The sequence below is a fragment of the Topomyia yanbarensis genome, chromosome 1 (assembly GCF_030247195.1).
Source record: "Topomyia yanbarensis strain Yona2022 chromosome 1, ASM3024719v1, whole genome shotgun sequence".
NCBI classification, from domain to species: domain Eukaryota; kingdom Metazoa; phylum Arthropoda; class Insecta; order Diptera; family Culicidae; genus Topomyia; species Topomyia yanbarensis.
This window is the reverse complement of record NC_080670.1, coordinates 216422799-216444714: the sequence shown is the minus strand read 5'-3', so window position 1 is coordinate 216444714 and position 21916 is coordinate 216422799. Positions and strand designations below refer to the sequence as shown.

The 21916-nt window shown below is 41.6% G+C and overlaps 2 protein-coding genes across 2 annotated transcripts; one reads left to right on the top strand and one right to left on the bottom strand.

Annotated features, from left to right (window-relative positions):
• Positions 1 to 9135: 9135 nt before the first annotated feature.
• LOC131692889 (lipoamide acyltransferase component of branched-chain alpha-keto acid dehydrogenase complex, mitochondrial) lies at positions 9136 to 12383 on the top strand. The gene is made up of 4 exons (XM_058980252.1): positions 9136 to 9393; positions 10701 to 11393; positions 11455 to 11850; positions 11909 to 12383. The coding sequence occupies exons 1-4, from the start codon at positions 9325 to 9327 to the stop codon at positions 12146 to 12148; spliced, it is 1398 nt and encodes a 465-aa protein (XP_058836235.1). The 5' UTR covers positions 9136 to 9324; the 3' UTR covers positions 12149 to 12383.
• A 25-nt stretch (positions 12384 to 12408) lies between these two features.
• On the bottom strand, positions 12409 to 20516 carry LOC131692911 (ethanolamine kinase). The gene is made up of 5 exons (XM_058980304.1): positions 19848 to 20516; positions 17955 to 18397; positions 17544 to 17770; positions 17271 to 17490; positions 12409 to 12882 (listed from the first exon to the last, which is right to left on the bottom strand). The coding sequence occupies exons 1-5, from the start codon at positions 19962 to 19964 to the stop codon at positions 12810 to 12812; spliced, it is 1080 nt and encodes a 359-aa protein (XP_058836287.1). The 5' UTR covers positions 19965 to 20516; the 3' UTR covers positions 12409 to 12809.
• Positions 20517 to 21916: the final 1400 nt, after the last annotated feature.

The following is a 21916-nucleotide window of genomic DNA, read 5'->3' as shown; positions in this document are numbered from 1 at the left end:
ATTGCCTCCTTGGGGCAAGCCGGAGAACGGACGGAAAACTCGACAGATTCTGTCGAATAAATTTTTACATTCATTTGTCTGTGGCATCAGTATGATCCGAGACATTTTCGGATGAAATCCATGTTGATAAGGTCTGATATAGCTCGGGCACGTACTCTACAACATTTGATTGACGATAGTTTCGAGACACTTAGCACCAGTTGTGATTAAAGTCAAAAAGTGAAGATCAACAACACCACTTTTCCCTTTTACCCAAGGAGGAAATTTTTGCCACCAATGTAGGGCATCCTAATGGTACAGAAATATAAGTATTATTACTATGCTGAGATTTTCTACAAACAGAACATGTCTCACTATCAAACCCATCAGTCGGGACTAGCGGTTTGTGCTTTTAAGTATGGTACTTTTTGGATTTGATGTCTAGCGACCGAAACAGTCTGAAATGAGTTTGATACAAAACATCCAGCTTTATTCATTCAAGTATACTTAGTCCACAATTAATGTTATTTATTCATCTTTCAGTGCCGAGCATTTCATCATGAGCAACAATATTCAACCATGCAATATCAGCGACGATCTACAATTTTGGCTTTTCGGAAACACCTAAGCAGAGCAAGTATCCTAAGTGATGTCCAATAAAGATCGACAAACTCACCCAAGTGCCACAACCGTCACCAGGATAATACGAATAGGAACTAGAAAATATTGAGAAACTGTAGTGGTTTGTTAAACGGTTTACGTTTAACTATTACCAGAAATATTCTAAAACGACCTAGCTTTGAAGAAATGTGTATTTGTGGTGTCAACCCGATTGAAAACTCATCCATTCAACTCGGTCGGTCCTTCGTAGGTGTTTTCCCTGACAGAAGATGAAGGTAAGCCCAGTTTCGACCGTTAGTACTTGTTGTGATTAAAAGAAAAATCGGTTAAAGCAAAACCATAAGAGCTAAAAGAAAACCCGATACCATGATCATAGCGGATACCCGAATTTATTCCATCTTTAAATGTCTTTAAACTGGCCGGATGAAACGCAGATAGATCCCAAGCCACTAATCATCACCACAGTTTTAATCATATTTGGTGCCTTAGTACCTCAATTATAAAGCCGTGTGGTGTCCGGCGGGCTGAAATCTTTTTGCACTATTTCAGCCAAGAATAGAACCTCTGGGAACTGCTCCCATGTCGTAAGAGGCGACTAACAACATGCTAGAAGTTCCTAGGTCGAGGGTTGTTAATCGATAATTAATCGTCATCGTCGATAACGTTAACCACCCGTCAACGTCATCGGAAACTCCGTTAACGATAATGTATCGTCGGATTCATCGTCATCGTCGATAATTCATCGGTGGTTATCTCGATACATTTTACGTTACTTTCCCGTTTATTGGAGTTGAAGTTGATGCGGTTAAATTTCAATTGTTTAGAAATAAATAATGAAGAACATGTTGTTGGCAGTTGAAAATCAATAGTTTGGACATTTTCTAAGGACCGGGGGGGGGGGGGTCCGACGATGTGTCAAAATCGAATTTTTTATCAACTTTTCGGGAGTGTTTTATATTGAAGAGAAAGTTATTGGCAGTTGACAATCAATAGTTTTTGACATTTTCAATACACAGGAGGTTCGACGATGTGTGAAAATAGATTTTGTTCAACTTTTGGGGAAAGTTTATTATATTGAAAAAGCTATTGGTAAGTGAATAATCAGCTCCAATAAGACTTTAGTTTGACTAGTATCGGTGAACGCGGATCGGTGCGTACTGGGGATTCGCCGCGTCTGTTTTAGTGAATCTGGTTTCGAGTTCCGTTTTTGGTAGCAGGCCTGTCCATCAGGTTGGCGATCCTTTGTATTTCCCTTCAATGTTCGATATAGTCGTTCGTGTACATGTATTTCACAAACAATCCGATATTAGAAATGGGAAACACTTTCGCTGATTTATAACATCTAGAGCTATCATAACTCTTTGTCTGTATAACGTGTTATCACTCGATAGTTTGCAACCCAAGGAATATATCGTGGAGAGGGAATAGCGAAGTTAGTCTAAATGGTGTCGCAATAAATAGTGATCCGGCCCATTCGGCAGATAAGATTGGTTTTTCTGGGCGATACTCCCACGATCGGCTGTGTGGAGTTGGGATTGCTTTTGTTTAGAGAGCATGGGATGCTCTCGGTGGCCGGCTGCCCAGATTTTGGAAGAGCAGAAAACTAAACAGGATCTTTTTCGAGCGATCGTGTTTTCGAGGACTAACTGAACTACAAACTAAGGAATCATCCATAAACGACGTAGCATTATATGGGGGAGGGGAGAGTTTTGCATTTTGTGATGATGTGTGACGACGGGAGGGTAGGGGGTCATGTCAGGCTATGTAGCTTTTTCAAAGGGGAATAACTAACATCGGTTTTTATTTAAAAAAAAATCACGGGGACAGGGGGGAGGGGGGAGAGTTACCGTCAAGCTACGTAATTACCAGGGGGTATTTAGAGGTTTGTGACGAAATGCTACGATGGGGGAGGGGGCTGGTAAAAATTGCTCAAAAAATGCTACGTCATTTATGGATGATCCCTAATAAACTATGCTTTACAGGTCGCATCGCTTGCTTGGAGCGAATCCTAGACCCTGTTTCCTTCCAAACTGCCAACTCCGCGACGCCTGTGGAGGAGTCTGATGAACCTTCGGTGTAAGATTCCTCATTTTATTCAAACGATCGCCGGGTAAAATCAGCACCGACACGATAGAAACCACGAATAAATTCGTCGCGTGATTGAATATTATTAAAAATATAAGCAGTGCTCCTTATAGCCGGCTATCCGGAGTTCAAGTTGCTTATTTTGCTAATCGTATTAATACAACAAATGATAAATTTCCCAAATTCTCGGCAGCCGGCTGCCCAGAGCAATTATTACATGATAACGGCATTGGCACACTTACTAACAACTCTCCCCTTCCCGTGATACATGTGGAGATGCAGAGGATTCCTCGGTCTCTAGTAGCAACATGTATCGGACTAACATTCCTTCCTTTCCCAGAAGATCTGCATTCGGACGTAGCCGGCGTCGGTATTGATCAGCATGCAGGGATCGGAATAGATTGTACAATGTGGCTCATCATGTTATTCCCAAGCATGTTGTTCCAATCAACATTTTGCAACCTAATTTGGTTCTGGTCAATAACGGAGTAGCAACTACGGGCGATCTCTTATGCTTATGCTTATGCTTATTTGGTGCCTTAGTACCTCAATTATTTGTTACACCGGGGCAGCTAAATGTAACTATCGTTTGCTCTGCGGCGTTTTGGCGTTTTGATAGGTAATGTAGGTAAGCGATTCACATTTGGCCAAGAAATCGGTGTGACAAAGTATGAAAGCACACTCGATTTGATTCGATACCTGTTGTAATGCAGAATAAGTCTGTATACTGGGCCTTGCTGGGTAAATAAATAACATCAAACAAGTATTTATTAATTCAACGACCCGAATGACCACCACGGTTAAAAGGTCGTAAATAAAAAATCAATCACCATCGAACATCTAAAATCCTTTGAATAACAATTTATTTGAATTAGCAGCTCTATATGTGCTAGACTCTACCCGCTTCCTCCTCCTCAAACATTTCCACAACTCACCAACAAAATAAATAAAAATTCTGCTCATCTTGAACTAGACGGTTAATAAAAATTGCCAACGGATTAACGACCCGTCGTCAGTCTTCAACCGCTACCAGTAAATTCTCGCTTACTGCTAGCCACCGATGACGCAAAAGATGCTCTCATAAAAGCCATATTTTCAATAGCGTTCATCTTATATTTTCATTACACCCTTTTGTGGACGAGAGGTCAAAGTGCCTCGCCAAGCGATCGAATTTCATGGTAAAGCAAACCGATGAAGCAACGCCCGCCTGCCCCCTTCCACGGTTGAAAGAGAGGCTAAGAAGAAGGGGCATTTGAACGGCCCGGTCGAGCGTGAGTAAATACCAATACAAGATATCGAACAGACTGGCCACTCTGGATCAAAATCTAGTAGTAGGAGCAGTGACACATCTTCCAGCTAGAGGATGAAGTTCCAAATTGAAGCTACCTTCGGACGATAGAGGCGCTGTAACCACTGTCGCTTCTCATTTGTATGAACTGTCAGTCTTCTCGTTATACAACCTTCGCTTGGTAAAACCCAACCCAGAGTAAAGCGTTTATTGACCATCAATTTTCTCACTGCCGATGAGTTTCCCATCTCCGCTGGTCGAGTTTTTGCACTTTTTCAATAACAGAGCCATAAAGCTCGCTGGATTGGATGTTACACCTTCCCCCCCCCCTCTTCCCCACTGTGCACACGTCAAATATTTAAGCATCCAAGAAGGCCAGTTGCAACTTTCATACGGGAAAACCTGAAATCGTGCTAAACTGTTGCACGTCGTGCAACTGACAGTTCTTTATTATTTCATCTTGAGCTGCTTTACTTCTATTTCTCTGCTGGACGAGGTTAACATTTCGATCGTAAATTGATGAAAGGGTTTAATGGGTTTGATTGACTGTTGAAATCGATTAAATCTATTTAGGATCTTTCGGATAAGAAAAATTGCAAACATTTTCAATTGAAGCGACTTGGATTTTCAGATTGTAATTGATTATCAATCAAAACGAATTAGGACCTTTGGCCAATTTACGCTAGATTTCGTCACGTACTAATATCGAAGTCAGACCGACGATGGGGGCCTCCGATCGGAAGTTGGGAAGGTGGTAGTTTTTCTGTTAGCTTTTTTTTTTGCATCGCGACGGTCGCACCCTGTTTCGCACGGGAGCATGGTACCACTGGGAGATGGACGTGCTCAGGGCCTACTGCGAGTTTTTTGTTCCATTTCTTTTTCGACTCATAGTTAGAAGTTGTTGTGGAAACAGCCGGAAAATCAACAGAGGCTATCATCAATAGAACGAGCTACTAGCTATTGATTGTTTATTGTTGTTGCCAGTTTAACATTTAATTGGTTGGAAGTATGCCGTTTTTTCGGTGACTGAAGTATTCCACTTTTACTAAATAATCGTAGAAGGAGAATCAAAGGAAACCGAATAGGTTACGAACAAAACCGTTAGTGATATCTTAAAAGTTCTACGCCTATGTCTGTACCAGGTTTTATTCCATTATTATTATTTTGCTGTCATCTTCAGTTTCCCATGTTTCTAGCGCACAAACAGTCACCAAATAATTTTTAACCATGTACTCGGATTCATCGCTCTCCAAAATCATTGCTTTCGCGCTCTCTTTGCAAAGTCACATGTTCATTTCAAAATCAATTAAGTGCGCTATTTGTTTTTTTTTCTACTGATCGTGTTTGCCAGTCGATTACCCCTTCATTTCATTCATCGGACAGATTGATTCCTTGTGTCCTGACATGGTATAAGCGTCACAGTTGAAACATTTCCGTCTCTACCAGCAAAAGCTGTACTTAATTCTGTGATGTCGTTTTACACCTTCAATCAGCAGTATCGACTTTATGAATTCTATCAAGTACTGTTCAATCGGTAAAATACCAGGTACCGTTGTCAGTTGATTAAAAGATTTCGGCATTATTTGAAGCGAAAAGAACGCCACCACCAACTCATCAAATTTGTTGGTGGCGTCCAGTTCTCCAACAATCATCTCCAAAACAAAAATGATGTCCTCAATACAACTTCGGCCGTCATAACTGATGTTAAATAAAAAATGAGAATGTTTTCAGTCATATAGTTAAAAAACAAAAAGAAAATTCAACGAATTCAATATTTTTTATTAAAAACATGTTTATTCCTAAAAAAACGACATTGTAGTAGGAGCCCTGGTCAGCCGTACGACGCAACTTAGTAGCTATGCTCTCACAAGAGCACTGGACGGCACTGACGTCCATCTTCCGGATACAATTGCGAATCCTGGTAGTCAACCGGTTCGTATCCTTGGCCCGCCATTTTTTTTTGTACGCAAGGGCACTGAGGGAGCCGAAAAAAATCGACAATGGGACGGCACTCGGGCTCCTTTCCTTCGGCACGTGCGGTATCTTTTTCTGCTCAGGATACTCCAGCATTTTCTTGGCGTAATGGGAAGACGCTAGAAGACGTGCTTCCCATCCGCATGAAGCTCCTTTAAGAACGGCAGAAGAATTCCGAAGTCATTCCTCCTGGTACACTTGTTGATTGATGGCCAAACCGCTGGGCTTGAACGACGGCTTTGAAATCCCTCTGGCCGATATGACGATGTACAGCATAACTTTTTTATTTACGCTTAAATTTAAATTTTACTTCGGGGGGTGTGGCCGACTTGTCGCTGGAATAGTAGCTGTCATTTCCTGGAATGGTGGTCTTCGAGAGCGGAAAGTAACTTTAGTCGTCCAGCACGAACGACGTCCCGCGGTAGTTCTTCGTCATCCACTGGCACTGCGATTCCACGATCGCTATCGGCTCGTCCGTGCATTGGGGGGAACGAGTCTTCTTCCGACAGATTTTTTATTTTATTACGCATCGTCTTCGAGCAAGCTCGTACAGACTGGTGGTAAATCATACTAATATTCACAACACAACATTATATTATGCGATGTACAACAAAACACAACATAGGGAACATTAATTAATAATCATTACGTATATCTAAATCAATTCTATTCAAGTTGTTGAAACTCTCGAAAGAAAATTCCTTCTGGCCAAGTTGAAGGGTTCAGCGCCAAGCCCCGTAAGCTAACATCAAAGGCTACTTTGAAGGACACATACGGCATCGTCGATATATCCTTCCATGGTGGTACTAGTTTCTGTGCAATAATTGCGTCTTGTGATTCACCAACGCAATGCGAAACCATATCTATAATTTCTTTTTCGGTGACGGTGTTTCTTAATTTTGTAAGAAAAATCCAGCATTTCGGCGATAGCAAGACTTTTCTATCGAGCCTTGCATTAGCTTTGTCGATGAAAGTGGTGATGATCGAGACGAAACTGAAGCATTGAACGAGCAGGGGAAGCCAGCCAACGTTTGATGGATTCCAGCGATTTCACTCTTCAGGGCCGAAATTTCATCGCGCAAATCTGTTTTAAATTTTTTAGCCTTCGTATCATTGTGAGTTTCGGTAGCGGTGGTGGCGGCTGTGGTGGCGGCAGCGGTAGCAACAACGGTGGAATGGGATGAAAAATTAGCGATATCAAGCAGCTTTCGTTTATCTCGAAATACCTCCATGTTGCGAACATTACACATCATCTCGCCACATGCAGTGCATAGCCAGTAGATATTGTAATTATTATTGCAACTGATCGCCTCAGAACCGGTGACAGAAGCGCAATTCAGATGATAAACATCCGATCCATCCGAACAAAAGCCTTTGCACACGATTGTTTCTTTGTAAAGCACGCTTCCTTCTTCTTCTTCTTCTTCTTCGCCATTATCTTCTGCGGACGGCCGCTATCGGCCTTCAGCTCTATGCAAGGATCCAGTGAACTGCACTCACGGGCACATTTTCGTCGCGAAAGTAAACTTTTTTCCACGATGACCATACGTTTCGTGAAACCGTACAACACGCTCGCGGAGTGCTTGCTGTTTCGATTTTCGATTGAGCTGACAGCACCCGAGCGAAAAGAAACATGCCACCTATTTCTAGGGAGTCTAGAGAAAAAAAAACGCTCTTTATTTTAATTACAGAAAAGTATTGAAATTATATTTTATTGAACACCCGTTACTACACATCGGTTACCTGTTTCATCAAGAAGAATTTTAGATGGCTTAGTTGGGAATCAGCAAGCTTGCGGATTAGAACGGATTTACGTTTGGCATCTTCTTACCTTTGACGCGATCACATTCTTTCTATTCCCGCCGATTTTTTTTGCTGTATCCGCTATCACTGAAAAAGTAATGCTTCTCTTCTATTGTCTTCTGAATGTAATGCAGCAGACATAACTCTCTCGCTTCCATTCGAAAACTCCAGTTGACGAATACCGTTCATGGAACTTTTTTTTCTATCCCACTTCCACTGCAGCGTGGATTTTTCTTCATCCTGAAAACGTAGGAAACTAATAGTGTTATTTTTCTTACCGTTGTCTTCTAATAAATTTGAAATTTTTATTCAATCAGGAAAGCTCCCAACCGTTTCCTCTGCTCTAATATAACCGTAACATCATAGCAAGCCACTGCGGATGCGAAAGCTTCCATTTCTGTTATGCGATATTGCATGCAAGTATTTCAAGGGTTGCTTCGAACAAAGCTGCATGACGCTCGTTGAAGTTTAATATGAAGTGAAACAGTTTTTATGACGTACACAATGCGATTGAAAGTAATTATGGGACTACAAACTACATCTCTAAATTCGATAAATTAGTGCACGGCAATTGCAATGAAATTTGTACGATTGACAAATATTTCATAACGGAAATAGGCTACATTTTTTACTATCACGGAATTCTCCAAGGAATCCAAATACAAACACACGATCACTTCATCGCCCATGATAACATAGCCAGTGTGCGTCGTACATACTTAACACGTGCTCAGCCGACGGACCGACGATAAAGGCAAAAAATACGCAGACGGAGTAAAGCGACAAAATCATACATAGAACTTACCGAGGAAAGTTGTTTTTAATTTCAAAGCGATTTTATACCTCCTTCGGTGTGTGATTTAGTGTGAGTGTGGTTGGCTTGAGTTGAATGCGAATTTTGCCATTCATAGTTAAGTAACAAATCAAGTTACAAAACCGACAAAAAAGAGCGGAGCTCTGGTAGGAATGGTCAAGTTTACAGATCGTTTGAAGTAGTTAATAAAATCTACTGTCACCTTCTGTTTCCCTGAAAAAGTCAAATTAAGATCAGTAATCCCGGCCTACTATTTAGATGAATTAAAATTGAATTTTTCGTGCTCTCAAAAATGTCTCGTTGCATCGAAAGCATTTTCTAAAATCTTTATCGCATTAATATTTTTCTGGCCTGATTCTTAATCTTAAAAATTCTCACGTTTTGTCCAATGGCTAAAAACATTATTTAGCTGTATTAAAAAATATAATAATTGTTCAGGTTACCTTCGGAACAGGTCGCTGACATTTTGAGCATCCTTCAGTGCAATCCACCGGGAACCGTAACGACACAAACACAACCCTCCGTGAATATTATCGAACGACCGAATGGCAACAACGTCACCATTTCGCTCATCGCGGCGCAGTTCTCGACGGAATCTCCAGGCGGAAGGAGCCTATTTGGCCAAACGGGCAGCACGTTGATACCGAGCGGAGAAATATTACTTGTTGCTCCTTCGGCTCAATTAAACAAACACGCCGCTTAACGCTTCCAAAGGAATCGATTCAACGTGCACAAATCTGTGATACCCGCATTATTCGAAATGGCCGGTTTAATCCAACGACACGGTTCGGTCCTAGTGCGACGATTTCTCGCCAGTGGAAAGAGGATTGTGAGTTTGATTTTTTTTTTGTGAAAAAATAGAAACCTTACATAACCGGCCGGTTGACCCCCTCCGAGGAGGGCAGCCGCCTCGCAAGTGTAGCGAAAAGTCTGCGACGACGATCGGTAGAAATGTTGGTAAAATCTTATCACTGGTCGCGATGCGCGTTGGATATGTCCAAAACTGTATTTTTCGGAGGTGTGGTTGTGACGAACACAGGAAAAAAAACGAAACCGGTCGCATGAAAATAGAACTTGTTTTCAAAACACTGCTGATTAGACAAACACATGCGTTGCTAGGGAAGCGTGGTTGGTGAAGGAATTGGTATTTACGCGATGACCACGGTCACCCGAGTCTGCGCCGATTTGCGATCGCAGTAGTCGCGCGGAATTCTCTAGTTTTGACGGAAGAATATCACAGCAAAACAAGGCGCATTGTTTGATGTGTAGTTTTGCTTTCATGGAATGACGTCGTTGAACTAGGAATGACGTTGAGCTATGTCCGTTTTAACATAGACAAAAGACGTCAATCTCTATTTAAGTTGTGGTATAATTGCCAAACTGGTGAAATGTAGTTCGCTACGGGATAATAAAATGAATGGTCCTTTCCCCAACTTATAACTTTGATTTGAATTGATAACTGATTATATAAGTAATGTATGGAACGGCGACGCTCGTATTTTGACGATTTTTATTCGTGTTTCACTTATTTGTTCAAACATTGATGGTTTTGAAGCAAATGTAAGTTTGCTGCCACCCAATATCGTTGAAATCTAAAACCAAAGAAAGTGTTCAACTTGAGAATCAACATGTGTAAGCGATACTAAAATTACGCAACTCGACTAAAAGCTGTTACTTTTAATGGTTTTGGCAATATCTATAAATATTGGAAGATATAGGACATATGCATTAAGCAATATACAAAGTTCATAGTGTGGATTCTTTTAATGCTCGATGGCACCACTGCCAAGTTAGATAAACAGCAGACGGATGCGTAGTGACATTCATAGATATTAATATGTGCCGAAACAGGCTCTTTTCACGGCCAGCAATTTTTTCATTTAAAACACTGTTCAAAGTGTATTCTAAGGTAGTTTGGAGGTTAAGACCGGAAACGAATAGTTTGCTAATGCCAAATACTGATCAAATTCGAATGGGACATCAAATATGAACGATTTGTCTAACAACGCAGGTAATCTGCTGGAAATTGGATAAATATCGCATGAAAGATAAGAACTATTGAAACAAACATACCACTGAAATTCATAAAATGACTGTGATGATGACCATCTAAACATTTGAACCCTTTATCGCCAGACCCGCAACTCGCTGGCCACCGCACGTTTCCACACCAGCACCCAGCTAGACAAGAGAGTCTCCTTCAACCTATCCGACATCGGTGAAGGCATCCGCGAGGTAACGGTCAAAGAATGGTTCGTCAGCGAGGGCGACACCGTGGAACAGTTCGACAATCTGTGCGAAGTTCAGAGTGATAAGGCCTCGGTAACCATCACCAGCCGGTACGAGGGAAAGATCGTGAAGCTACACAAGCAGGTGGACCAGATTGCGATGGTTGGCAGCCCGCTGTTGGATTTCGATGTCGACGATGAGGAGCAGGTCAGTGATGACAACAGTAATAGCAGTTCGGATACGGATGAGGATGTGCCGGCGCAGGCAGTGGCAGTCGCTGCTGGTGGCGGACATGGAGTGAAGGTTGCTTTAACCCCTTGTGGAAAAGTTCTTGCTACACCCGCCGTTCGAAGGATAGCCATGGAACATAAGGTCGATTTACATCGGGTGAAACCTACTGGTCGCAGCGGGCGTGTTCTTAAAGGGGATGTCCTCGAATATCTGAATATGATCCCGGAAGGAACCGTCAAACCTCATCCCACTTTGCTACGCACACAACCGACGGCCAGTCCAGAAGTCACCGATTTGCGTCAGCTTGAAACTATAGTGCCAATAAAGGGCGTTGCCAAGATCATGGTCAAATCCATGACCGAATGTCTGGTAAGTGTTGCCAAATATCGAAACCCACAATTTCGCTTTAAAACGATAACCCTCCCCGTAGAAAATACCTCATTTCGCTTACAGCGACGAGCTTGACGTTTCCAAATTAGTCAGCCTTCGAGAGGACCTAAAAGCCGAAGCTCAAGCCCAGGGAATCAAACTGACATACATGCCGTTCTTCGTCAAAGCCGCCTCCAATGCCCTCAAGCAATTTCCCATCCTGAACAGCACCTTCGACGAAGCCAACGAGCGTCTGATCTACAAGTCGTATCACAACATCAGCATCGCAATGCATACCCCCCAGGGGCTGGTAGTTCCAAATGTAAAAAATGTCGAACGCAAATCCATCCTCGAAATCGCAACCGACATCAATTCCCTGCAGGAACGGGGCTCGAAAGGATCACTCACGCCAAACGATTTCGCCAACGGAACTCTCTCCCTCTCCAACATTGGGATGGTAGCTCCTCCTATAGTTCAAATCATTCACCCCCTTAAAATCCCCATCTCCGTTCCAGGTCGGTGGCACCTATACACATCCTTGCATCCTGGCGCCACAGGTCGCCATCGGAGCGATCGGACAAACTCGACTGTTACCGCGATTTAACGCTTCCGGACAGGTAATCGCCGCACACATCATGGTCGTCAGCTGGTCGGCAGATCATCGAGTCATCGATGGCGTTACTATGGCGAGCTTCTCGAATGCGTGGAAGAAACTGCTGGAGAAACCGCAGCTCTTTTTGCTGGATGCGAAGTAGGCGCTGATTGCTACGCTGTGCGAACGGGATTAGCCGAGGAGAAACTGGAAACGATTGCATTTAAAAAAATGATTCCTCAAAAGCGTTTTCGACAGGGAGATGAAACCAATATTGCATTTATGAAGCACTTTTCTGTGAGAGATTGAAACTTGTTTAGTTTAGGATTTTGTCAGCTGTAGCCATATGGAGATATGCCGGTCTGTATATAATAGGAAATAAATTGACTTGAAAGACAGTTTGATGTGACTAATGCCGATTTTCTTTGAAATGCACCAGTGCTATCCATTGAAAATCGGCATACATATATTCGAAATCAACTAGGTGCAGTTTAAAAATAGTTCTAACAAATAAACAACAGCAAATCTAACCACTATATTGCTTTGGCCTGCATAATTTTGTTCTTTTAGATCTCTAAACTTAAATAGCATTTGTTTTCTAGTTTTGTTTTGACTGTGATAAAATTGAGCTTTGGGTCTGTCGTGTTGCACTAGGATCAGTGGAATGACTATCGCAGTTAGGGGAGGGCTAATATGTTCCATGTTGGTCCGCGTGACTTTCGTAAAAGCAGATGGACAGTACTGGTCCAGTTTTGTGGATTCTCCGGCGCAAGGTTCGTTCGCGTGCCCGTGCTTTAGGATGCTGGTGAGATTTTCCGGTCGTCTTAGTTTTGATAGGTTAACGAGAGGAACTCCTCGCGTCGCCGAAGGTACTCTCGGTAACGGGTTTCGCCGAATCTGAAAGAGTTATGATGTTATTTTTGTTTAAATGATTATGGTGGTATGAATTTCATTTCGCTGAAATAAATGCGATGAGATTTCATCGGAATTAGGCAGCTTATTCTAACAGACGCATCTTTTAGAACGAAATTGCCTCCTAATCACTAGAAGGCGTGACTGAGAACAAAGGGCCCAATTTCGAATATGAATTTAGTTGGCCTTATTAGATATTCAGCCCTATTCTGCTTTACGACTAATTGATTCATCGAATAAGGTTAGATCAAATTCGACTCCTGTTAGATTTTTCAGCTTATACAGATTTGCTGGTGAGATATTGCTTTTTCCAATCTTCAAGATCAAGACTTGCCTTCAAGGGGGAAAATTTAATTTTCTTATTTTATGTTCTTGGAGTTGTTGTAGGTTCTTCAGCACTTTGAGTTAAGGTTGAAATTATTGCAGATTTCAGAACCATCATTCTTTTCATATTGTTTCTTGAACCGCAACAGTAGTTTCGGTATTTGAATCCCGACTCTCCTTCACTATCTGATCAAGTAAAGTTTGAATATTGAGATCCGTGTTGACAAATAGAACATCATTTAACTCAGTTCAGTGTTTCTGAAGTCACTTTCAGATACTCTTATAGAATTCTAATGACATGCTTCTAAGAATTCTGATGGCATTCTGAAATAATTCTTTCCTGGAGACTGTTTCATTTTTTCAAGATTACCCAAAAAATTTTCTCAGCATTCCGCTGTGTAGAAGAGATAGTGAAGGCCTCGCTAATAGTATCCACTTGACAATTCGATACGGCATTGATCAAAGAAATCGTACAGCAATGCAAAGGACGAGAATCTTGGAACTGAAGTAAAAGAATGAGTCTTGGTGAGGATCTCTTTGTGGATGGACTGCGCGCACTCTTCTAACTTGTACACTGAAGATTTAAAAGGAGCGTTGGCGAGTGTATGTGCCATCACCACATGCCAATAAAACTGAAACCGACGAGCTAGCGTCAATCTTAGCCTGTCGTTAAGATGGTATCGGGTACTGATGAGACGAAGTCGAAACGCAAACTCCGTAACTAAATGCTGACTCCAATCCCATGTGGCGATGTCGAATTTTAGAAGGAAATGTGCTCTAACTGAACATAATCGTAGAAGGACTCTTCTAGAAGCACGATCTAACAATATTGGCAATTATACAGTACGGTTAGATAGAGCGGGATAAGACTAAAGTGATATAGGATTACTGCGAGGAACTAGTAACAGTGGGGAAAAGTTTATATACGAAGAAAGCAACTGAGCTGGATGAAATCCTCAACGTATATTTGAGAGTGCTAATTCAGGCATTCCCGTACACATTTAGAAAGCTGCTCTAAAAACTTCCAGATGAGAGTTACTTCCCTGACAGATAGAAGATAGTGCTGCTCCAATAACGATGTAAGCTTTATGAGGATCCTCCGTTGTATAGACCAATATGCCTGTATTAATATCTTTAACATGCCGACAACATATACGGAAAGCGATTATGGCTTGTCTTTTTTTAGGGGAAACTTTGCCACTGCGACCACTATTCAGGTTATCTTTTGTGGCTGCCCCTGTTTGCTCTACATGTTACAAATTGCCCGAATCCAATGTATTTGGAAGCGAGTTGTTTGTTTGTCCACATGTGTCATCCCAACCGGGTAGTACATTATTAATGTAGCTAAGGATCCGTTTGGAGCAGGTGGTATTCCATACCTCGTGAGGCGTCATAAGATGCCTTCCGAAGTATCGCTTCCTTCGAAGAAATAGTACTGCACAATGGCAGAGAATGTGTTCCGAGCTCTCGGGCTCGTAGTTACAGAGTCGACAAATATCATCTTGACTTTTGCCAATTTTTTTCAGATGATACTTAGCAGGACAATGTCCCGTAAAATCTTGTGATTATGCATAAATCTTTACGTTTTGGATCCATTAGTTTCTCGGCTCTCATTGTATCTGGATGTATAAACTTCTTAGCTTGTCGAGCGCCTTCTACGTTACGCCAGTCGTTTAGTAGTTGGTCTCTTGCCCGAGCCGAAAGTTCTAGTTTGATGGCACAGGTAGATATACCTAGAAATGGCTCTGGTCCAACAAACACGTCTGGATAATTCGTCGACCACTTAGTTACCGTCGATTCCTTGGTGGCCAGGTACAAAAAAAAACCTCTGCCTGGAAAACTATACGCCACTTTCCCATTGATAACGCTTTTTTAATTCTTGGCCCGTAGACTCCCGAGCCAGTCAGCTCCACCATTTTAGAACCATCCGTATAGAATGATATTGTACCTTGAGGCAGTATGAGACTCCCTACATCTCATATCTGACGATCCACTATGTGGACCTCATATGAGGTATCAAAGTTCGGTTTAGCCTCCATTTAAACTTGAACTGTAGTCAAGAGAGGGTTTAGTTTAAGTTCCTTTATTATACTCAGGTGGCCATTTAAATCCCCATCAAATAGTGGTTCACCCTTTAGTACTCTCAGGGAGCCAAGTCTCGCCTCATTATGGTTTGTCGATGAACTATGTCGTGTTCCGAAAAGAAAGTCATACAGTGGAAGCTATTCAGTGCAAAGTTCTGTTCATAGTTTCGGTGATCAGTGACTCACTGAACTTCAACACTCATGTCGACAACGCCTGTGAGAAGGCGGCCACTGAGTCAAGCAGTAGTAATAGGCGTCTTTCGTCCTATTTGAGTTGCACCGCTGAGTGTGCATTCAGATTTACGACCATACAAGTCGTGAGCAGACACGGAGAATTTGGAAGCAGGATACACACAGTTACCGGTATGAAGTGAAGCAAATTCAGATCTCTCGCTCTGGGTGGAGCATCGATAAATGACCTTCTACTTAGCGCAGTTCCAGTCTAATCATTGTTGCCTAAGACAGTATACCTACATCGGTTTATACACGGAGCATGTCTGTCCTAAATTCACAAAAGCACAAAGGGATATGTTCGCTGAGTGTGGGGAATACTAAGATGTGAGCAATTACAAGAGACAATGGAGTAGAAAAGCAGAATATCGGTATCTACTGCAGGTCTCTTCATCGAAGTAACGTAGATCCATCGCACGGGCATTATTTGAGTAGATCACCGGGAGCTAAATGGTGGAAAAGATGGCAGTCTGATAATTTCGCCGGAGGTAAAATGTAATTTGGCGTACGAGTTACGGACACAATGGACAACATTTTTGGAAGGAACGAAAAACCGGGACTTCACTTCTAGAGATTTGGATCTCTGTCAAAATTAGGTAGATTCACCAACCGTGAATTATCCGAGTAGATCGCTACAAAATTAGGAGTTAAATGGTTCAGGACAACAGCCATCGGTATCAGAAGGAATCGCCACCAGGGACTATTAGCGTAGACTGCAACCAAGCTGGACGCTATATGACTCAACACCGCTCCTGCTAGGACAGCTGGGAATTAAATGGTACATCGTGATGGTTTCAAAAAGGAAATTGGCCACTTTTCCGCGATATATGTGTCGAAGATTCACTTGGTGCTTCAACAGTTGATTTATTTCCGGTCTGTCGGTTACTAAAGATGGCAGGTACTCGACATACTGACCAAACTTCGCACATCTTTCAAAGTTTTGCTTCCGTAACTCCGAGCTAAACTTCTGGCAACAATTTGAGGAAGGTCGAAGATTGTCATCGGTCGACCGGCAGGCATATTTGAATGGACCGAATTGGAAATGTGCCAGAATTTGAACAAATATTTCTGCACTCACCATATCAGTTGAGCCCTGGAACAATATTTGATTGTAACATTGTTATTTTTCGATTTTAAGATTTGTGAAATAACCATGTTTTAATTGAGCATAACGATATTTGACTATACCGCGACGTTAGTAACTTTGCAGGTTTAAAAACTGGTAGCAAGGTCTGCCGAAAAAGATGGTCTGTTAATGAGAGAAGTTGTCATTTCACATTTTCTCGCTTTAACGATATTTCTAAATCGTTGATTTCGAAAGCTTGGCTGAAATTCAAAGAAACAGAAAATTCATTCCAGCTGTTTTGAATCAATTTCAAATGCAACAACTGATCCCAGCAGAATATCGCTCAGAATGCATTGAAAAATTCTATCGAGTACTGAATAAACTCCAACAAGTGGAGAACGTGCAGTAGATATTAGGCCGAATTCAGCGGGAATTATCTGCTTGGAAATATTTTGACCTAGATTTGAATAAGAACCAAATAAACTGGTCATAAATTTTTAGTCCAAACTATTAATTTCGAAATTGCACTCGACCTTTTTTCATTGCAAGCTGAAAGAACTTGTAGTTTCCCTAAGTTAACCATATTTTTCATAACTATGTGTCCAACCGAAAATCTCCCTCTTTGTCCAAACTGATTCAAACCAGCCCACTATTGAACCCATACTTACTGTATAAAATCGAACGCGATCGTCGAATGTTCCGCCTGAATGAGCGCCCAAATAGACCACAGAAAGTGCGAAGCCAGTGCAAACTGGTTCACCTGTACGTACAACCGCTCGACATCGCTATCCGTGCTGGTTTGTCCGTTGAATTCATCCAGATAAACTCTCAACCACTGCCGCTGGAACGCTTTGCTGGGATAGCGATCATAATCGATCTCATCGATTCCTAAAAACGACACCCATAGTTACCATCAATTAGTTGACCCACAAAAAGCTAACCTGCAAACTCTGTAAAATGATTGCCAATATCGAACGCTTGATGATTGTAGGCGGCATACTCGTAATCGATGAACGTGACTCGGTTGCGCTCTTCACAGTAGATCACATTTCCCAGCAGCAAATCATTGTGGCAAAACACAGTCGGGCTATTCAGTTTCACCAGTGTACCGTACAGTTCGTCGAAATCACGTCTCAGCTCAGTGGTGTTCGGGAATATTTGAGATATCCTGAAAAAAACAATGAGCAATAATACTAATTTTGTCTGCAAACAACGCCACTTCGCTCGGCCTGAATCGTTCGAAACCTATCACACCGACGCCATTGCCGAACACCAGCGCAATCGCAGCAAGCGACGCACATTGCGAAACCGTTGCTACTGCGCAGAGCAACGTGCAGCCCCGAGTCACTCACCTCGCATGCTTCACCGGATCGCTGAATGTTTGCGGAATCAACTTCAGAAACTGGTCGAACTTGGCCGGTAGCATCGGTTCCCTCCCGCTACCAGCCATCCCATCATCGACCTTATGCATTTGAGCCATTCGTTTGGCTACCAGCCGCCAGACGCGTTCCTCTCGGCAGCTATCCGGCGTCAGCGTCACCCCCGGCACATACTCGTACGCCAGACCATTCCGGAAGGTGGCATACAGTGAGGGAGCGTATCCGTACCGGTGAAGGAGTTGAATGTTTTCCGTTTCCTTCCTACGATCGATCAGCAGGTCGGTTTTGTTTCCGTACACCCGTACCAGAACGACGTCACCCGGGCTGGCGTCGCCACTGTCGTGGTCGTGGTCGCTTCGGTTGTTGTTTTGATTGAAACATCCGACCAGTTTGTTGGTGATTCCGTCGGTGAATAGCTAGGGTAAGAGGAAGAATTAAATAGTGTTTATTGATGGGTGTTAGCCTTGCAATTGAAAGCAATCTCTGTGATTGGTATGCAAACTGGGGCCTGTGTGGATCGGCTTCCCGATCGTGACAGCTCGAAATAATTAAAATCTATTGATTACTTAAATTGATTGTGACCGCGTGGTGATATTGGCGCCGGTTCGATAAGGTCTGGTCATTTGACCTGTACGACTTCCATCAGTTAATTTCGTCGTCGTTGTTGGAATTCAAAACAAGTTCGCTACTTCAACTTTACTTATCTTAATGTTACTGTAAAGAACCTTATCGTTATCAACAATTGTTTTAATTTGATCTAGTTGTACAATTGAGCTTAGAAATGAGTTTTATTGCCGGGAAATCATTATTCGTGAAGTGGTTGTGAATGATGATATATTTGCTGAACGGAACGCACGTGCAGCTTGAATGTGAATAGGTTCGCTAAGACATGCTTTTAGTTTCGTCAGGACACTTTAATCTACAGATCTTGATCAGTGATATCTACTTTGTGCATTCTTGGCAACCTAGAAAACCCATAGTAAAGTCTCCAAAATTGCTTCACAGGGCAGCAATTTGAGGCATATCTTTTAATCCTTAACACTGACAACGTTGTGTATGCTCCTTTTATGGAAATATTGAAAGGCGAACTATAGGTACCACAGCACAATTTCAGTTGAAAGAACGTTTTGAAGTTTCCATTAGAATTTAACTGGAAAAACAAAAATGAATAATGTAACCCGTTTACGACCAATTTTGTAAATTGAATGATATCCATGTATGGTGGATGAACCCTTATTCATCTTAATAGTAGTATCCATTGATTACTCACTCAGTAGACTCACATTTCCATTTAATCTTCATTTTTTAACACTGCATGTACTTTCATATTTAATTCAGCATGTGTTTGAGCCTATGATATTGATGAGTTCATGGTATATTTTTGCATCGAAATGCAATATTGTTCAAGGGTCAATAAACAAAGAAAGCTGTACAAATAAATAATTCACGATGTCAATAGCAGTAATTGCTAGTGCCATTTTCCGTGAAGATCGATCAAAATTAGAACCATAATCGCTGTCATTTGCAATAACTACAAACAAATTGCTTGTTTTCATTGCAATTATTATAGTCGTAGTAGGCTAACGGATGACCTCAAATGCAAAACATGTTTCAATCGCGCGCGCTCTCCTTCAAGTCTGATAGGGCTGGGCTTATATTGAAAAACGGTAAGACGAGAAAAACACCTTTAAAAAATTAATTTATCGTTGAGATGGAATCAACTTGTTTTGATATTTTTCTAAACGGACTGTGTTATGCTTCTATGGGTTCTACATCATCAATTTTTTTCTTCTATTCATTCTCGAACATCTGTGACACAGAACCAACCTCGTCAGCAAACCCCTAAATCCACACCATAATACCAACCTTGAACCGGACACTGTCGCTAAGCCAGTGAGGTCTGATAACCTTTAGCACTTCGGTAGCGCCACGGATCACGTCATGCTCATCGACAGTTAGATCTAGCTTCGGCACCTCGACCATTCTCGCTACCGGGGTCGATGGTAGACTTTTACAAAGCTAACAACAGCACCGACGACAACGCTTCACTGGGTAGGTAGGTACGACGACGCACGGACGAAAGAGCAATGTATTCACAGCCTACTTGCGACTTGAGCTGATAATAGGTTGAACAAATAGTAGATTATACAGCAAGATCCGCGGGTTTACAGCTTCTTTGTGATGGACAGTGTCGCAGAGATTAGCCCGAAAAATTGCCAGATTATTTACAATTGAAGGGACGGCTGCTAACTTTGGTGCACTTATCACTAGAATCAATATTCCCTATGATTAGTGTTATTGTTGTTGACCACACATCTTTTCCTGTGGGAAAACTTCTGCAATCACACACAGAGCTCTGATTTATCCGTTCAGGCAACAGCCGCAGTTTAAAATACTGGTTCTTCGCTGGATAATGACTCACTATGTAAGAGCTCCGATGGGTATCTATTCCATTCAAATAAATACTGCCGTAGCGAATGTTTATAGTTTCGATGAACGCAACCGCATCAGACACAACACGTCAGATTGGAACAAACGAAGAAAGCAAACTAATGATTTGATGACATATACCCAGTCGGGTCGGTCGGGCTGAGTGGAAAACCGACCCGGAGTTTGATTGTGTTCGTTGGATGCCACACTCACACTGAGTTCTGCTTGTACTCGCAAAAGTGACTCATTTGTTGGTTGGCGAGCATTCGGTGGGAAAACTAATTTATTATTTAAAAACCATTTTCAAACAATAAACTTTTCATATAATATATATTAATAGTAGGGGACTTACGGGTAAAACTGACACCCCACAATTTTGCCTGCCAATCAATTTTTTGTTCATTTCATAATGACAGTTTATTATTAGTACGATTATATAAGGTAACAGAGAAATTTTGTGCAGTGTGTGTGGCACCCTAGGGGCAGATCACTCTAAGAATGTGTAACAAATTTGCATCAAATTGAAAAAAATGCATTTAATTTCCATTTTTGCATCAGCTTTGCACTGCCTCGTAAAAAAGTTTGTTTAACAAACGTTCTACGCTGATCCACTTTGTTCGACGTTTTGTTAAATGTAGGGCTAGTTTTTCTGTAGGGTTTTGACGTCTTACACGCAACGCAAACAACATTGCACGCAACGCATAATATATTATGAATTTCTATTTTGATGAAAATAAATGCATTTAATTTCGCTGATTTTTAAAAATGCATCACAAGTGATCTGCCCCTAGGTGGCACCCAACCTCTTTTTTATGTTTATTAAACAAATTTACATAAAATTTTGAAAATCTAGAAGTAGTTATATCGAAATATTCTTATTACAGTTATTGTATATCAAAATTATTGTTACAGATACATATTAACGTTATAAACCCCTCTCGCAGGTTGATGGGATTGACGGTATTGTAAACATCATCAAGCCACAATATATTCAATAGAGTTATCTAAATATAAGGACCTTCGCTCTTTTTAGTTTTTATTTGCACCAAGTTCTACTATTAGAGGTTAATTAGTTCTCATGTTAATATTCCACCAAACATTATGACTACTGAGGATTTGATTTATATAAGAAGCCCGCTTCAAGATGTTGATTACAATACGCCTCGATAATGGTGTGTCGGGGAGGCCGGGAGGGCTGATATGAGCCTTTTGTCTGTTCTATACCTTTCCTCTATTCACCAGCTCATAACCAACAATCAACCAGTAACAAATAGATAATTGAGAAAGGATGTGCTATGTGTGGTGATTGGCTATTCAAGTATTAGTAGTGTTTGAAGTACTAATGTATGTCTCATGTGATGATCATAACTTCAGCTGTATCTTGTACCTATCTAATCTATTACGTCTCTCATATATTGTCTTTTATTTCTTCTTTTCGAGTCCTATACTGCCATTCTACACCCGCCTTCAGCTGGGTCAACAAAGATGGTGATAGTGAACGTCTT

Excerpts from the sequence above, each read along its gene's own strand:
- LOC131692889 (XM_058980252.1), top strand. The coding sequence starts at position 9,325 with ATGGCCGGTTTAATCCAACGACACGGTTCGGTCCTAGTGCGACGATTT. Across the intron at positions 9,394-10,700 it reads TCGCCAGTGGAAAGAGGATT|ACCCGCAACTCGCTGGCCAC; the intron begins GTGAGTTTGATT and ends CTTTATCGCCAG. Across the intron at positions 11,394-11,454 it reads AATCCATGACCGAATGTCTG|AAAATACCTCATTTCGCTTA; the intron begins GTAAGTGTTGCC and ends CCCTCCCCGTAG.
- LOC131692911 (XM_058980304.1), bottom strand. The coding sequence starts at position 19,964 with ATGGTCGAGGTGCCGAAGCTAGATCTAACTGTCGATGAGCATGACGTG. Across the intron at positions 18,398-19,847 it reads GCGACAGTGTCCGGTTCAAG|CTATTCACCGACGGAATCAC; the intron begins GTTGGTATTATG and ends CTCTTACCCTAG. Across the intron at positions 17,771-17,954 it reads GATCCGGTGAAGCATGCGAG|GATATCTCAAATATTCCCGA; the intron begins GTGAGTGACTCG and ends TGTTTTTTTCAG.